Source organism: Pristiophorus japonicus, chromosome 12, assembly GCF_044704955.1.
Source record: "Pristiophorus japonicus isolate sPriJap1 chromosome 12, sPriJap1.hap1, whole genome shotgun sequence".
Taxonomy (NCBI): Eukaryota; Metazoa; Chordata; class Chondrichthyes; family Pristiophoridae; genus Pristiophorus; species Pristiophorus japonicus.
This window is the reverse complement of record NC_091988.1, coordinates 169834674-169852333: the sequence shown is the minus strand read 5'-3', so window position 1 is coordinate 169852333 and position 17660 is coordinate 169834674. Positions and strand designations below refer to the sequence as shown.

General features: G+C 44.5%; 1 protein-coding gene across 5 annotated transcripts in view; it reads right to left on the bottom strand.

Moving 5' to 3' along the window:
* znf512b (zinc finger protein 512B) overlaps positions 1-15906 on the bottom strand; it is a 147422-nt gene extending 131516 nt beyond the window's left edge. For 2 of the 5 annotated variants that reach the window (XM_070895049.1, XM_070895053.1), the window contains exons 1-2: positions 15518-15551; positions 71-196 (exon numbers count right to left, since the gene is read on the bottom strand). In XM_070895049.1, coding sequence (XP_070751150.1) covers positions 71-196; positions 15518-15533 — 142 coding nt within the window. In that variant the 5' untranslated portion in view covers positions 15534-15551. Of the gene's footprint in view, positions 1-70; positions 197-15517; positions 15552-15841 lie in introns of those variants that run through there. The other 3 variants (XM_070895052.1, XM_070895051.1, XM_070895050.1) reach the window with 2 other exon arrangements.
* Between the last annotated feature and the right edge of the window lie 1754 nt (positions 15907-17660).

Genomic DNA, 17660 nt, shown 5'->3' with positions numbered 1-17660 from the left:
GAGGGAGGAAGAGATAGGAGATCCAGAAAGTGGATACAAAAAAGAAAACAAAGTAAGACATTGTTCATACCATATGTAATGGTGTCAGCAGCTGTTTTAATCTTAGTCGCTGTTGCTTTACTCTGATCACCAAGTCCCCTTTCATTGCGTCCTTTACTTCCATGAACCTTTCCCGCAGCACTGGAATCTGCCATTTCTGTAACACAACAACAATCTGTCAGACTTCATCACCCAATGAAGTTGTGTCGATCTCAGATATCATCAATATAAGCACTGAATATTTTTTACATGTTCACCTTAGGACCAGGACCAGAAAAACATTGAAGTCCATCTAGGCAGTCCCAGTATCTTGGAACTATCATATTCCATGATACCTCCGATAGACCTTTATCTAGTTTCCATCAAGCACTTTCTTGAATTTGCTCTTACTTTCAATACTTGGCTATGTCAATTTGGCTCTGTTGGTAGCATTCTTCCTCCTGAGCAGAAGCTGCAGTTTAAACTCCACTAGAGTACATGATTTGGATTAACATTTCAATGCAATACATAGAAAGTGCTGCAATTTTGAAGATGCCATCAGCTGGATGGGGCATCAAACCGAGGCCTCGTTTTCTGCTTCAGTGTTCCAGTGGAACAGATGTCATGGCACCGATTCAAGAGCAAGAGTTCTCCTTAAGTCCTGACCAACATTATTTCCGCAACTACCACCACTAAAAACAGATTAATTGATTTATATAATTGCTATTTATGACATCTTACCTAATGCAAAATGGCTTCCACACTTGCCTATGTAACAACAATTACTGCATAGTATTTCATTGCATTTAGTGCTTTGAGATATTTCTGGGAGGTGAGTCAAATTGCTATATAAATGCAAGTCCTCTTTTCAATGTTTTCATCCTTAGTCTCTTTTTTAAAACAATAACTTAGTTTGCTCAATAGTGCAATTCTTTTGATCCAGCAGTGGCAAAAAAAATTCTATGATTGCCTGTGGTGTTACACACATTAAGTCGGAGAATATAATAATTGTCTTAACTGTCTCTTGTTGTATTCAGGTTGCTTTCTCTCTCCCTGTCACTTCTGCTGTGTCAGTCTCTTTCTCTTCTGCATCTCTCTCCCTTCAAGTATTTTTGTTTGCCTCTGTATCCTCTTCTGTTTCTCTCTATATCCTCTTCTGCTTCTCTCTGTCTTTTTCTTTCCATTTGGATGAGAGGTAGTGGGCCATATGTCATGGACTGGCTGGAAAGGAGGCTTCCAAAAGCTGCAAGCTGCTTTGGGGTATGGTTGCAGAAAATTGTGGTTCCCAGTGGGTCCCCCCCTCATCTGCTGTCTCAATCACTCTTGCTTCCCCCATCCCCTCATTCCCATTGCCTCTCCAAATCTTAACCTTTCCACTACCCCTTCACTATCAATACCCTTACCTTTTCCCCTTTGAACTACCCAGTCAATCCCTGTATTCAGACCTCCCCTTACTTTACAATAACTCACTTCACCCTTAACCCTCCATCCCACTCGCTTCCCCTAAGGGTGAGTACCAAAAGGCCAGAAGCTACATCATCATCAAACCATTGCTTTTTTTTAAAAAAGAAAGACTTGCATTTATATGGCGCCTTTCACGAACACCAGATGTGTCAAAGCGTTTTACAGTCAATTAAGTACTTTTTGGAGTGTGTCACTGTTGTAATATGGGAAATCAACTTAAAGGAATTCAACTTGTTTTTTTTTTTAAAAAGGAAAATTAGAATGAGGAAGAAACTACCTGTGTGGCTTTCTTTCCATTTTGTCTTTCTATCCGACCCCAGTCTCCATCTCTTTCTCTCACCGTACATTTTGAAAGTTTTTAAATGGGTAATTAGTACAGTCAGTTCATACCCTCCTATTCAATATAAATTTTACCTTAATAAAGCTTTTGAAATTTGTTCAGTTTTTCAAAATTATTTGAAAAAAAGCTAATGAGCACAGAATGAAGAAAAATATTCCATCAGTATAATTGACTGAATCGTGCTGATGCATCCTGAGAAATTAGGTACATTGTCCAGGCTCAGACTGCACAATCAAAATTCAACTCAGAGTCACAGCTCTGGACAAAAGTATCAAGTCCAGGCTTTTGAAAGAGACTGAGGCCTTCAATTACAAACGAGAACATATTAAAAAAGACACACAAGACGATTCAATAAATTCATTTTTATGTTATTGTGAATTCATACTTTTTTGATTATTTTTCTTTTTTTTTTTAAAACTCCAATTTTGAATATTAGAAATCTCAGTTAGAGAAAAACAATTGGTGATGGAAATTTTTCAGAAAGCATTTTGAGTGATTTGGTGGAACAAGTGATCAAATACACAATCAGAATAATGAGTTTACATAGGTAAAACACATTGGGGTAGAAATTCCGATGTCCCCGAGCCCGTACGAAGTTTCTACTGACCTGAGAAGGCATCGGAAAAGCCGGTTTTCAGCGCGCAATGCATACGTGCTGAAAACCGATTTTTCTGATCTGTCGTAGCCAGATCGGGAGCGAGATCATTTGTACATGCAAGATTGCGATATTTATGCATATCTTGCCCAGAAAATGTCCTCAAAAATCTTGCGCCTGAAAAAGCAGGCGCATAGCCTACTTTTACAGGCGCAAGTATTTTAAAATACACAAAAACATATTAAAATAAAATTATGAAAACATATTTTATTGTTTAAAAACCCTCCCCACTATGGTAAGTTTATTTTAAGGCACAATTAAAATAACTTTTTTTTTTAAATCGGGAAAATATATTTTTTTATAAGACATTAATAACTTTAATTTAAATGAATCTTAAATATGTAGTGTATATTTTCTATTTTTTATTAGTTTTGGGGGGGGTGGCGGGTTCTCATTCATAATAATGGGAACTCCAACTTATGGAGTTCCCATTATTATGAATAAGAAAATACTTCCCTGTGATTGGGTGTCCAGGCGCACGTGACTCCCGTGCACATCCATACGAGCACGCGCTGCGACGCGCAGGGAGAGGAGGCCCGTGGATCGGGAACTCGAGCGGGCGCAGCAACTTCAGGTAGGTGTGCATTTTTTCTCTAAAATCTAGTCGAATGCCCGCGGGAGGGAGAAGGCAGAATTTCTACGCCAATATAAATGTGAAGATAGGAATTTATAATGGCAAAAAGTTGACTGAAAATGTGACAATAGGAAAGTGTTACAGATGTGTGTGTGTAAAAAAACCCAAGGTATTGCACACATGGGCCGCAATTTTGCCAACTGTGGCAGTCGAAGTCGCGACCTCGCTCCTGTGATAAAACTCTTCCCTAGATTGGGCTGGTTAAGCCTGCCCTGCGAAGTTCCCAGCCAATTAAAAGAAATCAGGTCTGATGGAGTCATTTAATGATGCGTCATCAGCTGGTTTCCTTAAAGGGACCCTGGTCACATTGATTTTGACAGTTATTTTGTCAGTGTTCTGCAGCATTGAGGTGCTGAAAACACTGACAAGTATTGCACAAAGGTGCACCCAGGCTCTTCCATGACTCCCTCCAGATGCTTATGGGAGGAGTCTCAGCAGGCAGGGAAGTTCTTTTCCTTCCCAATGAGCGAAAGAGAGCCTCCCCAGGAGACCAACACAGCCTGGTTGCAAATTGCACAAGAGGTCACAAGCAGGAATGTCGTCAGAAGGAGCGGCGACAGCGACACAAACCTTTCAATGGCCTCAGAAGATCGTGAAACGTTACTGCAAAGCCACACTCAACCTCATCCTGCTGTTCCACTCATCACATCCCCATCACTCTGCCTTCCCTACCCTACCCCTGCACATCCTTACTCACACCAACTTACCTTGCACCTCTACCCATCCTTCTCTATCTATCTAAATTATCACACCCCCATCTCCCCAGCCATACTTCACACTCACCCTCATCCTTGTCCAATCATACCAACTAACACACATGGGTAGGCACTTGGGTCATTTAGCCAACGTTCATGTAGAGTTTCTGCTAATGTGTTGTCAAACATTGAAATCTTTATTTTCAACACTTTGCATTCTTGGACAGATTTGTGTGCACCTTTGGAAGTGGCTTAGTGAGTTGTAGTGAATGGTGAAACATAAGGGTACTCCCCACAATGGTGACGAGTGTGAAAGGAATGGCCTGGGCATTGCAGGGATGCTTTATGGTGGTAACAACCTGGCGCATCATGTGGCAGCCAGGATGTGCAGCGTCAAGTGAAGTAAATCTGGGCATGGTGAGGCCATCCCTGGTATCCCGAGCAGCAATGTGGTTGGGTGCTGAATGCCTGTGTCCTGTGCAGCATCAGGTGATTGCGGATAAGGTTGGTGTTATTGTTGGTGATGCTGCTGTGTATAGTGATGTTGGTGTTGAGGCTGATCATGGTGGGATTCTGAGGACCAAGGTGAGATTTTTTCAAGGGCACCGATGCTGATGGAATAGATGGCAGGTGAAGTTGAGATGACAGAAGCGATCTGTCAATGGAGAGAGGTTGCTCCAAGGAGGTGACAATGGTTAGAGAGTTCACTGCAAAGAATTCCAACCTACATACAGCTCAAAAGTGTCTTCCAAACCCTGAAGGCTTCAGCTTCTGAGATTAGAAAAGTGAACAGCTGTGAAATAGTAGCTTTTATATCACTTCTGCAGCTGTCAACTAGTCAAAGCAATGGCGAGTCATTGAGAACCCGACATGCTTACCTGACATGTTCCCCAAAGGACGTGAACCTCGTGGAAAAACTTGGAAAAATGGTAAATACCTGGTAAAATTCCTTTTAAATACCTTTAAAGTACCTCTTAATGGTGTTAATTGGTTGGCCCGCCGCTTGGTGTCAGATCTGTGAACTCACAAGGAGGTGGGTTCAGAACGGGATCCTCGCTGCTGTCAATCACAGCCATTTTGACAGCGGACCCGCCTCCAAACCCGCACTCACAGGGCTGATAAGATTCCGGCCATGGAATCGAGACCAAGTGCTGTTTTCAAGAGGTTTCCTCAACCCAATTCTTGCTGACATAAACCTGCTCCTATCCTTCACTATGACCTCGTCAAAAAACTTGTTGGCTCTCCATCCTCTCCAACCATCACTCCATCTTCACTCTCCCCTTTCTCTAAAAGCATGGAACATGTCTATTCTTGCAATTATACTCTCATCTCTCTGTTTGATGTGCCCCACTTCAGTTTTTGCTTCACCTACAGTAATTAGACCACATTGATCAATACCACAAACATCATTCTGTGTGATTGTGACTGTGGATTTCTGTCCATCCTCAGCTTCTGAGACTTCTTTGTTCCTTCCCTTCAACACTGTCAATCACATCATCTTCCTCAAATGCTTCTTCCTCCACAGTATATCACTGTGGTACTGCGCTCTCATGGTTGCACTCCTACTTTATTACACTGAATTTACTATTGTATACTCTTTATTATATTATTTACAATGTAATTTGAATTTCTTTTTTTTAAATTGTTTTTTTCGCCTGTATCTATCTGCATGTGCATTTTGGCTGTCGCCTCAGGTGGAAACCATTAACCTCTTTTTACAGTTCCTTCTCACACTTTTCTCACTTTCCCTCAATGGTCACTATCGAACATGCTGTAAAATTGTTGTGAAGCACCTTGGGACGTTTTACTATGTTAAAGGCACTATATAAATAAAAGTTATTATTACTTGTCATATCATAGGTACTACATCACCTTTAGTAGCTTCTCCACCCTTTCCCACAGTCACCCCTTCAGTACCTCAGGGTTCCACCCTCTATTATTTATATGCTACTCCTTGGCAGCATCATCTGTAAGCATTGGGCAAGCGTCCACACGCGTACGCTTAGCCAGAAGGTTGTGGGTTCAAGCACCATTCCACGATTTGATCACATAATTTAAACTGACATTATAATACAGTAATGATAGAATTCTCTTTCGCTGGAAATGCTATCCTTCAGATGAAATGCACGTTAAAAATTCCATGTCACTATTTGCTGAAAAGCAGAATTCAACATTCTTTTCTCAACCAACATCACCAAAAATAAATTAAATGGTCATTCATCTCATTGCTGGTTAAGAGACCTTGCTGCAGACCAAATTGCTGCCGACATAAGAGTGACTGCATATGAAGTGCTTTGAGCCATTCTGAGTGCTATGCAATGGCACTATATAAATGCAAGGTCTATCTTTCATTCTTCCTCAAACTCAAAGCTGTTGTCACCATCTCTAACCTCTTGTGTGATGTTGAACCACAACTTCCTTGACAAAACTGAAGTCGTCCACTTAAGCTCCCACAAACACCCAAGTACCTCCAACTCCTTTAACACTATGCTCATCCTTCTGGAACTCTTTTCCCCAGCAACTCCACCTTATCATCTATCTTCCTGCAACAGACTGCTTTAGACCCTTCTCTTCAATGTGCTTTTACAACCCCCGCCCACATTCTTTTTCCAATTTGCCCTACCGCTCTGCACTCTATCTGCCCTTTGACGTGCTCCTGTCTTTCTAAAACAGCGTATCCGCTGACTTACTGTGAGCACCTCCATAGCAAATCGACTAATCATAGATGTGACTGTGGATTTCTGTCCATCCTCATCCTCGGAGACTTCTTTGTTCCTTCCTGATAGGTCCTTACTATACAGTATAAATGCACACGAGGCCCATGCTTGAGAGGTCAGTCTGTGACCTGTCCTTTATTCCTTAGCACTCCAAGTAATGAAGGTGGGTGGAGCTTCCCCTTTTGTATCTGAAGGCCCAGGTTAGGAGTGTCTCCCACCTAGTGGTCATTGTTCTCACAGTGTACAACTTAGGTCAGATTATACATGGGTTACAATGCTGGTTGAATACATGACATCACCTCCCCCCCAAAGTCTTATTGGGATCACAGGTTGAGTCTCTCTGGTGGTTTACGCTCTCTTGTAGAGCGCCTGAGTTGGGGCTCCGGTTGTTGGGCGCTGGCCTGAGTGTCTGCTGTTTGCGGTGGCTCAGGCCTATCCAGACTGCCCACAGTGATTGGGCTCTCCTCCCTTTGGTTCCGGTGTTCGGTCACCTGTGGTGGAGTGAACTCCACATCGTGTTCTTCCTCTGCTTCTTCTATGGGGTTACTGAACCTCCTTTTTGTTTGATCCACGTGTTTGCGGCAGATTTGTCCATTGGTAAGTTGAACTACCAGAATCCTATTTCCCTCTTTGGCAATCACAGTGCCTGCGAGCCATTTGGGCCCTGCAGCGTATTTGAGGACAAAAACAGGATCATTTATATCAATACATCACGCCCTCGCATTCCTGTCATGGTAGTCATATTGTGGCTGGCGCCTGCTCTTGAAAATTTCTTTCATGATGGGGTACATAGAAACATAGAAAATAGGTGCAGGAGTAGGCCATTCGGCCCTTCGAGCCTGCACCGCCATTCAATGAGTTCATGGCTGAACATGCAACTTCAGTACCCCATTCCTGCTTTCTCGCCATACCCCTTGATCCCCCTAGTAGTACGGACTACATCTAACTCCTTTTTGAATATATTTAGTGAATTGGCCTCAACAACTTTCGGTGGTAGAGAATTCCACAGGTTCACCACTCTCTGGGTGAAGAAGTTTCTCCTCATCTCGGTCCTAAATGGCTTACCTCTTATCCTTAGACTGTGACCCCTGGTCCTGGACTTCCCCAACATTGGGAATATTCTTCCTGCATCTAACCTGTCTAAACCCATCAGAATTTTAAATGTTACTATGAGATACCCTCTCATTCTTCTGAACTCCAGTGAATACAAGCCCAGTTGATCCAATCTTTCTTGATATGTCAGTCCAAACATCCCGGGAATCAGTCTGGTGAACCTTCGCTGCACTCCCTCAAAAGCAAGATTGTCCTTCCTCAAGTTAGGAGACCAAAGCTGTACACAATACTCCAGATGTGGTCTCACCAAGGCCCTGTACAACTGTAGTAACACCTCCCTGCCCCTGTACTCAAATCCCCTCGCTATAAAGGCCAACATGCCATTTGCTTTCTTAACCACCTGCTGTACCTGCATGCCAACCTTCAATGACTGATGTACCATGACATCCAGGTCTCGTTGCACCTCCCCTTTTCCGAATCTGTCACCATTCAGATAATAGTCTGTCTCTCTGTTTTTACCACCAAAGTGGATAACCTCACATTTATTCACATTATACTTCATCTGCCATGCCTTTACCTACTCACCTAACCTATCCAAATCACTCTGCAGCCTCATAACATCCTCCTCGCAGCTCACACTGCCACCCAACTTAGTGTCATCCGCAAATTTGGAGATACTACATTTAATCCCCTCGTCTAAATCATGAATGTACAAGTAAACAGCTGGGGCCCCAGCACAGAACCATGCGGTACCCCACTAGTCACTGCCCGCCATTCTGAAAAGTACCCATTTACTCCTACTCTTTGCTTCCTGTCTGCCAACCAGTTCTCAATCCACGTCAGCACACTACCCCCATCCCATGTGCTTTAACTTTGCACATTAATCTCTTGTGTGGGACCTTGTCGAAAGCCTTCTGAAAGTCCAAATACACCACATCAACTGGTTCTCCCTTGTCCACTCTACTGGAAACATCCTCAAAAAATTCCAGAAGATTTGTCAAGCATGATTTCCCTTTCACAAATCCATGCTGACTTGGACCTATCATGTCACCTCTTTCCAAATGCGCTGCTATGACATCCTTAATAATTGATTCCATCATTTTACCCACTACCGATGTCAGGCTGACCGGTCTATAATTCCCTGTTTTCTCTCTCCCTCCTTTTTTAAAAAGTGGGGTTACATTGGCTACCCTTCACTCCATAGGAAGTGATCCAGAGTCTATGGAATGTTGGAAAATGACTGTCAATACATCCGCTATTTCCAAGGCCACTTCCTTAAGTACTCTGGGATGCAGTCCATCAGGCCCTGGGGATTTATCGGCCTTCAATCCCATCAATTTCCCAAACACAATTTCCCAACTAATAAGGATTTCCCTCAGTTCCTCCTTCTTACTAGACCCTCTGACCCTTTTTATATCCGGAAGGTTGTTTGTGTCCTCCTTAGTGAATACCGAACCAAAGTACTTGTTCAATTGGTCTGCCATTTCTTTGTTCCCCGTTATGACTTCCCCTGATTCTGACTGCAGAGGACCTACGTTTGTCTTTACTAACCTTTTTCTCTTTAAATATCTATAGAAACGTTTCCAGTCCATCATAATGTTCCCTGCAAGCTTCCTCTCATACTCTATTTTCCCTGCCCTAATCAAACCCTTTGTCCTCCTCTGCCGAGTTCTAAATTTCTCCCAGTCCCCGGGTTCACTGCTATTTCTGGCCAATTTGTATGTCACTTCCTTGGCTTTAATACTATCCCTGATTTCCCTTGATAGCCACGGTTGAGCCACCTTCCCTTTTTTATTTTTACGCCAGACAGGAATGTACAATTGTTGTAATTCATCCATGCAGTCTCTAAATGTCTGCCATTGCCCATCCACTGTCAACCCCTTAAGTATCATTCGCCAATCTATCCTAGCCCATTCGCGCCTCATACCTTCAAAGTTACCCTTCTTTAAGTTCTGGACCATGGTCTCTGAATTAACTGTTTCATTCTCCATCCTAATGTAGAATTCCACCATATTATGGTCATTCTTTCCCAAGGGGCCTCGCACAACGGTGTATAAGGGATAGCCGGGTTTTGAGCATCCTTTTCATCAGCAGCTCTGCGGGTGGAACCCCTGTGAGTGAGTGTGGTCGGGATCTATAGGCCAACAGGAGGCGTGATAAGCGTCTTTGTAGGGAACCCCCTTGGATTCTGAGCATCCCCTGTTTGATTATCTGCACTGCTCTTTCTGCCTGGCCGTTTGAGGCCGGCTTGAACGGTGCCATTCTGACATGGTTAATTCTATTGCCTGCCATGAAGTCCTGGAATTCAGTGCTTGTGAAGCACGGGCCATTGTCACTGACCAAGACGTCCGGTAGACCGTGGGCGGCGAACATTGCCCGTAGACTTTCTACCGTGGCAGAGGATTTGCTTCAATTTAAAATGTCACACTCGATCCATTTGGAGTAGGCGTCTACTACAACCAAAAATATTTTTCCCATGAAAGGACCTGCGTAGTCCACATGGATGCGTGACCAAGGCTTAGCGGGCCATGACCAGGGGCTAAGGGGGGCTTCCCTGGGCGCATTGCCCAGCTGGGCACACGTGTTGCACCTGCAAACACAAAGTTCCAGATCTGCGTCTATCCCTGGCCACCAAACGTGTGACCTGGCAATTGCCTTCATCATGACAATGCCCAGGTGCTCATTGTGGAGTTTTCTGATGAACACCTCTCTGCCCATCTGGGGCATGACTATGCGGTTTCCCCATAGTAGGCAATCGGCCTGAATCGAGAGTTCATCCCTGCGCCTGTGAAATGGTTTAAATTCCTCAGGGCATGCCCTGTACGTGGCTGCCCAGTCCCCATTCAGGACACATTTCTTGACTAGAGACAATAGCGGGTCTCCATTTGTCCAGACTTTAATCTGATGGGCTGTAACAAGTGAGTCTTCACTTCTGAAAGCTTCAACAGCCATGACCATCTCAGCAGCATGCTCAGTAGCCCCTTCAGTGGTGGCTAGTGGGAGCCTGCTGAGTGCATCGGCGCAATTTTCGGTGCCCGGTCTGTGCCGAATTGTATAGTTATAGGCGGCTAAAGTGAGTGCCCACCTCTGTATGCGGGCCGATGCGTTTGCATTTATGGCCTTGTTGTCGGCCAAAAGGGACGTTCGGGGTTTGTGATCTGTCTCTAGCTCAAATTTCCTGCCAAACAGGTACTGGTGCATTTTCTTTACAGCATATACACATTCGAGTGCCTCCTTTTCTACCATCCCATAACCCCTTTCTGCCTGGGACAGATTCCTGGAGGCATAAGCTAACGGCTGTAACTGACCCTTGACATTGACATGCTGCAACACACGCCCGACACCATAGGATGACGCATCGCACGTTAACACAAGTTTCTTACATGCGTCGTATAGTGTTAACAGGGTGTTGGAACATAACAAATTGCGTGCTTTATTAAAAGCCCTTTCCTGGCTGTCCCCCTAGACCCATTCGCAACCTTTGCATAGGAGCACGTGTAGCGGCTCTAGCAGCATGCTCAATTTGGGAAGAAAGTTATCAAAATAGTTCAGGAGCCCCAGGAACGAACGCAGCTCCGTCGTGTTACGGGGTCTGGGTGCTCTCTGGATCACTTCTGTCTTGGACGCAGTCGGGCTTATCCCGTCTGCTGCTACCCTCATCCCCAGGAATTCTACCTCTGGAGCTAGGAAGACGCACTTCGCCTTTTTCAGGCGCAGCCCTACCCGGTCCAGTCTGTGTAGCACCTCCTCCAGGTTGTGGAGGTGTTCTTCAGTATCGTAACCCGTGATGAGGATGTCGTCCTGAAAAACCACCGTCCCTGGAATCGACTTGTGGATGCTTTCCATATTTCGTTGGAGAATCGCGGCGGCCGAGCGAATCCCGAACGGACATTTGTTGTACTCAAACAACCCCTTGTGTGTCGTGATGGTGGTCAGCTTTTTCGACTCACTCGCCAGCTCCTGGGACATGTAAGCTGAGGTCAGGTCCAATTTTGAAAAAAGTTTGCCACCGGATAGCGTCGCAAAGAGGTCCTCCGCTCTCGGTAGCGGGTACTGGTCTTGGAGTGACACCCGATTGATGGTGGCCTTGTATTCACCACATATCCTGACCGACTCATCCGTCTTGAGCACCGGCACGATCGGGCTCGCCCAGTCACTGAATTCGACTGGCGAGATGATGCCTTCCCTCAGCAGGCGGTCCAATTCACCTTCTATCTTTTCCCGCATCATGTACGGCACCGCTCTGGCCTTGTGGTGTACTGGCCTGGCGTCCGGGTTTATGTGAATCACTACCTTGGTCCCCATGAAAGTGCCGATGCCGGGTTGAAATAGTGAGTTAAATTTGTCCAGGATCTGTGAGCATGATACTCGCTCCACAGAGGAAATTGCATTGACATCGCCCCATTTCCAGTTCATGACAGCAAGCCAACTCCTCCTCAGTAGTGCGGGACCGTCCCCTGGGACAATCCAGAGTGGCAACCTGTTCTCCGAATCTTTGTGGGTCACGACTACCGTAGCGCTGCCTAGCACCGGAATGATCTGCTTTGTGTAAGTCCGTAGCTGTGCGTCAATCGGCGATAATTTTGGCCTCCTGGTCTTGGACGCCCACAACTTTTCGAACTATTTGTTACCCATCAGAGACTGGCTGGCCCCCGTGTCTAGCTCCATTGATACTGGGATGCCATTGAGGAGCACTTTCATCATTATCGGTGGCGTCCTGGTGTATGAACTGTATACGTGCTCCACATGAACTCGCTGAACTTCAGCTTCCAGCGATTTCCCCCAGCGTTCATTTCTGCAATTTCTGCAGGTATTTTGCTCATCTCTGCAAACTCTAGCTGAGTGTGTGCCTCCACGCCTCCAACATGAGCTGTTGTTGGAAACAAAAGGTCCCTTGCCAGTCGATCGTCCCTGACTGCCCCTGTTATTGTCCTTGAGTGCGCCATTAACAGGTGTTGATGGCCCCATTACTAGGTGTTGATGGCCCCATTACTAGCCACATTGTCTCTTGCAATTGTGTTTCGCCGTTCAGCTTGCCATTGTCTCTGTCGAACTCCCCCTCTGGGTTCGACTACATGTTGGGGCATGCCCGATTGCCCCTGTCTGCCTGGAGAACTGTGTGCTGCTTTAACAATGTTGAAACTCTGTCCGAACCATTCCTTAACACAGTACCTCTCGTCTGTTCTGCTAGTGGCCATGCTCGCGTGGTTTAAATCCCAGTTTCTCGTCGCCATTGATAGGTCCTTACTCTACAGTATTAATGCACACGAGGCCCATGCTTGAGAGAAGGTCAGTCTGTGACCTGTCCTTTATTCCTTGGCACTCCAAGTGATGAAGGTGGGTGGAGCTTCCACTTTTGTACCTGAAGGCCCAGGTTAGGAGTGTCTCCCACCTAGTGGTCATTGTTCTCACAGTGTACAACTTAGGTCAGATTATACATGGGTTACAATGCTGGTTGAATACATGACACTTCCCTTCAACACTGTCAATCACATCATCTTCCTCAAATGCTTCTTCCTCCACAGTCCATCACTGGGGCACTGCTCTCTCATGGGAAATCATGTTTGACAAATTTGCTGGAGTTCTTCGAGGATGTAACAAGCAGGGTGGATAAGGGCGAACCAGTGGATGTGGTGTATCTGGATTTCCAAAAAGCATTCGATTTGGTGCCACATAACAGGTTACTGCACAAGATAAAAGTTTACGGGATTGGGATTGATATATTAGCATGAATGGAGGATTGGGCTAACAGAAAGCAGAGAGTCGGGATAAATAGGTCATTTTCTGGGGTACCGCAGGGATTGGTGCTGAGTCCTCAACTATTTACAATCTATATTAATGATTTGAATGAAGGGACCGAGTGTAATGTAGTCAAGTTTGCTGATGATACAAAGATGGGTGGGAAAGCAAATTGTGAGGAGGACACAAAAAATCTGCAAAGGGATACACACAGGCTAAGTGAGTGGGCACAAAATTTGGCAGATGGAGTATAATGTGGGGAAATGTGAAGTTATCCACTTTGGCAGAAAAAAATAGAAAAGAAAATTATAATTTAAATGGAGAAAAATTGCAAAATGCTGCAGTACAGAGAGACCTGGAGGTCCTTGTGCATGAAACACAAAAAGTTAGCATGCAGGTACAGCAAATAATCAGGAAGGCAAATGGAATGTTGGCCTTTATTGCAAGTGGGATAGAGTATAAAAAGCAGAGAAGTCCTGCTACAACTGTACAGGGTATTGGTGAGGCCACACCTAGAGTACTACGTACAGTTTTGGTCTCCTTATTAAACTAAAACTAGGGGATATAATAAGAACGTAAAAAATAGGAGCAGAAGTAGGCCATACAGCCCCTTGAGCCTGTTCCTCCATTCAATAAGATCATGGCTGATCTGATCATGGACTCAGCTCCAATTCCTTGCTCGCTCCCCATAACCCCTTATCATTTAAGAAACTGTATTTCTGTCTTAAATTTATTTAATGTCCCAGCTTCCACAGCTCTCTGAGGCAGCGAATTCCATAGATTCACAACCCTCCAAGAGAAGAAATTTCTCATCTGTTTTAAATGGGCGGCCCCTTATTCTAAGATCATGCCCTCTAGTTCTAGTCTCCCCCATCAGTGGAAACATTCTCTCTGCATCCACCTTGTCAAGCCCCCTCATAATCTTATACGTTTCAATAAGATCACCTCTCATTCTTCTGAATTCCAATGAGTAGAGGCCCAACCTACTCAACCTTTCCTCATAAGTCAACCCCCTCATCCCCGGAATCAACTTAGTGAATCTTTTCCGAACTGCCTCCAAAGCCTAAGTCTCAGAATAAGGGGCCGCCCATTTAAAACTGAGATGGGGAGGACTTTCTTCTCTGAGAGGGTTGCAAATCTGTGGAATTCTCTGCCCCAGAGAGCTGTGGAGGCTGGGTCATTGAAAATATTTAAGGCAAAGATCGACAGATTTTTGAGCGATAAATGAATAAAGGGTTTTGGGGAGCAGGCAAGGAAGTGGAGCTGAGTGCATGATCAGATCAGCCATGATCTTATTAAATGGCTGACCAGGCTCGAGGGTCCAGGTGGCCTACTCCTACTATTTCTTATGTTCTTATGTACACAGACCATTCAGTCGTGATGCCTGTGCCAGCTCTTTGAAAGAGCTATCTAATTTAGTCCCACAACCCAGACTTTTCTCCATAACCCTGCAAATTAGTCCTCTTCAAATACATGTCCAATGCCTTCTGAAAGTTCCAATGGAATCTGGCTTGCACCTTTCTGCTTTCAGATGGTGCGTTCCAGATCTTAACAACTCTGTGAAAAAAACCCTCATTTCCCTCCAGTTCGTTTGCCAATTATTTTAAATCTATGCTGCCCAATTGCTAGATGAAACACTTTCTCCTTATCAAAAGCCTTCACATGTTGAATACCTCTATTAAATCTCCCCTTAACCCAGTGTGTGTGTGACCAGATTCCCTTTTTTAAACTGCCTTTTTTTGGGGGTGGGGGGTGCTGTGGTGATGATACACTACAAGTGGTTTCTGGCACACTTGAAATCCATCCTGTGCCATTCACGATTGCCTGACCAGACCCCTGACCAAAAGAATAAACACACACCAAGAAAACTTTTTAAAAAGTGATTGGTTTTCTCCCACCACCTCCCCAAAGCAAACTCGTGCAAGTAAAGGCAAGGAAAATGTGATCCAATTCTTCAACAACAGCAGCAGCTCCAAAATAACTCACATTGAACAGACGCCCACCCTGCAGGGTGGTCGGGGCGGGAATGCGCGCGGGGGCGCGCAGCCTGCATCCACGTGCGCGCGCGCCCGCCGCAGCTGGCACGTGCCGGCACTCAACATGGAACCCGGACCGGGCACGCGCGCCAGCAAGCGCGCTCACAGCGAAAGAGAAAAAAGCCCCAGAAGTTGCGACATTGTCCCCGGGGCGCGAACCTCTCACCTTCCTTCATGAACATACAAAGCGCCGACTTCCTCCCTCAACTCCCCGACACGCACAATGTGACAATTCCACTGCTGCTACATTGTTCCCTCCAGCTCGGCAGCGAAGAGGGAGCTAGCACGGCGCTGAGGCAAAATGGCGACATTTTAAAGAAGCAGGCGAACTAAAGCTTGCTAATGAAAAAAGAGGCAGAAAAACATTTTTGCACCGCCTAAAGTTGCCCCTGCCGACTGACAATCGCAAGAGTAAAAGCGAAGAGAATGATGGAAAAGACGTGGCAGCGCCCAAATGGTAGGGAGACGGCCACAGAGTCGGGCGTCTTACCTTAAATTTCTGTTTAGATTATTATCTTCGGGGCCTTACAGTAGACTCTATTCCTGGGTCATGCGCGATTCCACTTGTCCTTTGACAGTTGTACAGTGAGGAGGTAAGTTTCAACTCTCGCGTTACTATTTAATGCTGCACGAATTTCGAGTTCCAGCACAAGCAGCAAATCTGCATTTCAACGCTGCAAATGTCTGCTTCTTCCTTGCCACATATCCAAAATAGACGGCAGGTTACATATTTCCATCTCAATATTATTGCATAAACAGCATCCGCAGCTCAAGCAGAAACTACAGAAGAACAGCCTCCACCCCTTCAAAAATGTAACTTCATGTTTATGCAATGCTGCTGTGTTTTTATATTTTACTAACTCGGTTGAAGCTATTTCTTCAAAAATAAAATTGCTTGCAGAACATGGCCCTGTGTGTGCATTTCTTTTACTTTTTCTAAAAAAAAGTGCTGAGATTTGGCAACGCCTATTACAGCTATAACAACTCGAGTGTACAAAATAAAAGGTAGAAAAAAATCTGTTTAGGGGATAAAAGTTATTTTTATCTTCGTGTTGGCTTGTTTCGTGCAGCAGATCTGCGTGGCAACTTTTAAAAACTGTGCTGCTTTGTTCTGAACGAGAAAAATGATGGCATAATTTGAAAATTAAAGTGGCATTAACACAATTATATTCTGCACGATATACACAATGAAATAATGATCCCGGCCTGAAGACGATGCAATTGACTTTTCACCTTGTCAAATATTGGCATTCTATTTAAGATATGTAACACTTGTATTCTCTTGGAAGAAATTACTATATTGTAACTAATTTGTGGCTTATTTTTGTAAGCTACCTAAAGCACAGTGTTTCTGCCTAGTTGAAGTGACTGAAAACTTGTTCGTAAAGGTGGACATAACGTGCAACCAAATGAGCCAGTGAAAAATAACTTATTTTATAAAGCGCCTTTAACGCAGTAAAACGCTCCGGTTGAAGCCTGAATTAAAAAAATGTGGAAACAGATATATGCGAAGTAATATTTAGGTATAAATTGCATTAAACAGACAACAAGGTGTGAATAAATTAAATGGAGATTTCTTATCTGGAAGAAAGGTAATTGGAACCATAAGAAGAACAGTTGCTATAAAACGAAAACAATATGGGGAAAAAAAGAGCAAAATCCAAGGGCACGAGGTGGGCTGTTCGATACACGTCACTTGAATGGAGCTCCGGCTGATAAGGAGGGAAGTTTTTTTTCATCACCAAATGAATTGGCTGCTCACAGTATTTCAAAGCACACCGCTGGATCACGTATACTGCATGTGATGGACAAGTACAAATTGGTTCTTCAGTTGGACACCAGAGCAAAATAACAAATATAGTGTTGACACACTCATGTGAACTGAGACTTAAGTTGGGACAATATGGCTGAAGTGATTTTGCATCACGTGTGCACGTTGGCTGCAATATAATTGAAAATTGTGCAAAACTGACCTTTTAAACTTTAAAATTATATAAGGATAGAAACTTAGATAATCAAGTCACTGTTAAACACTGTTGTAATGGCCACCAACAAGAAAATGTCACCAGGTATAGTATTGCTTTTGTGGTTAGGATTTAGCCACACTATCAGTGAAATATGTACAGATACTAGAACATAAGAATTGGAGCAGGAGTAGGCCACACGGCCCCTCGAGCCTGCTACCCCACTCGGTTAGATCATGGCTGATCTTCGACCTCAACTCCACTTTCCTGCACATTCTGCAATGTGCTTGACTTGCATTGCACCTAATATAATACGTGAATGCAGAGCAAGAACACGTCTAATTT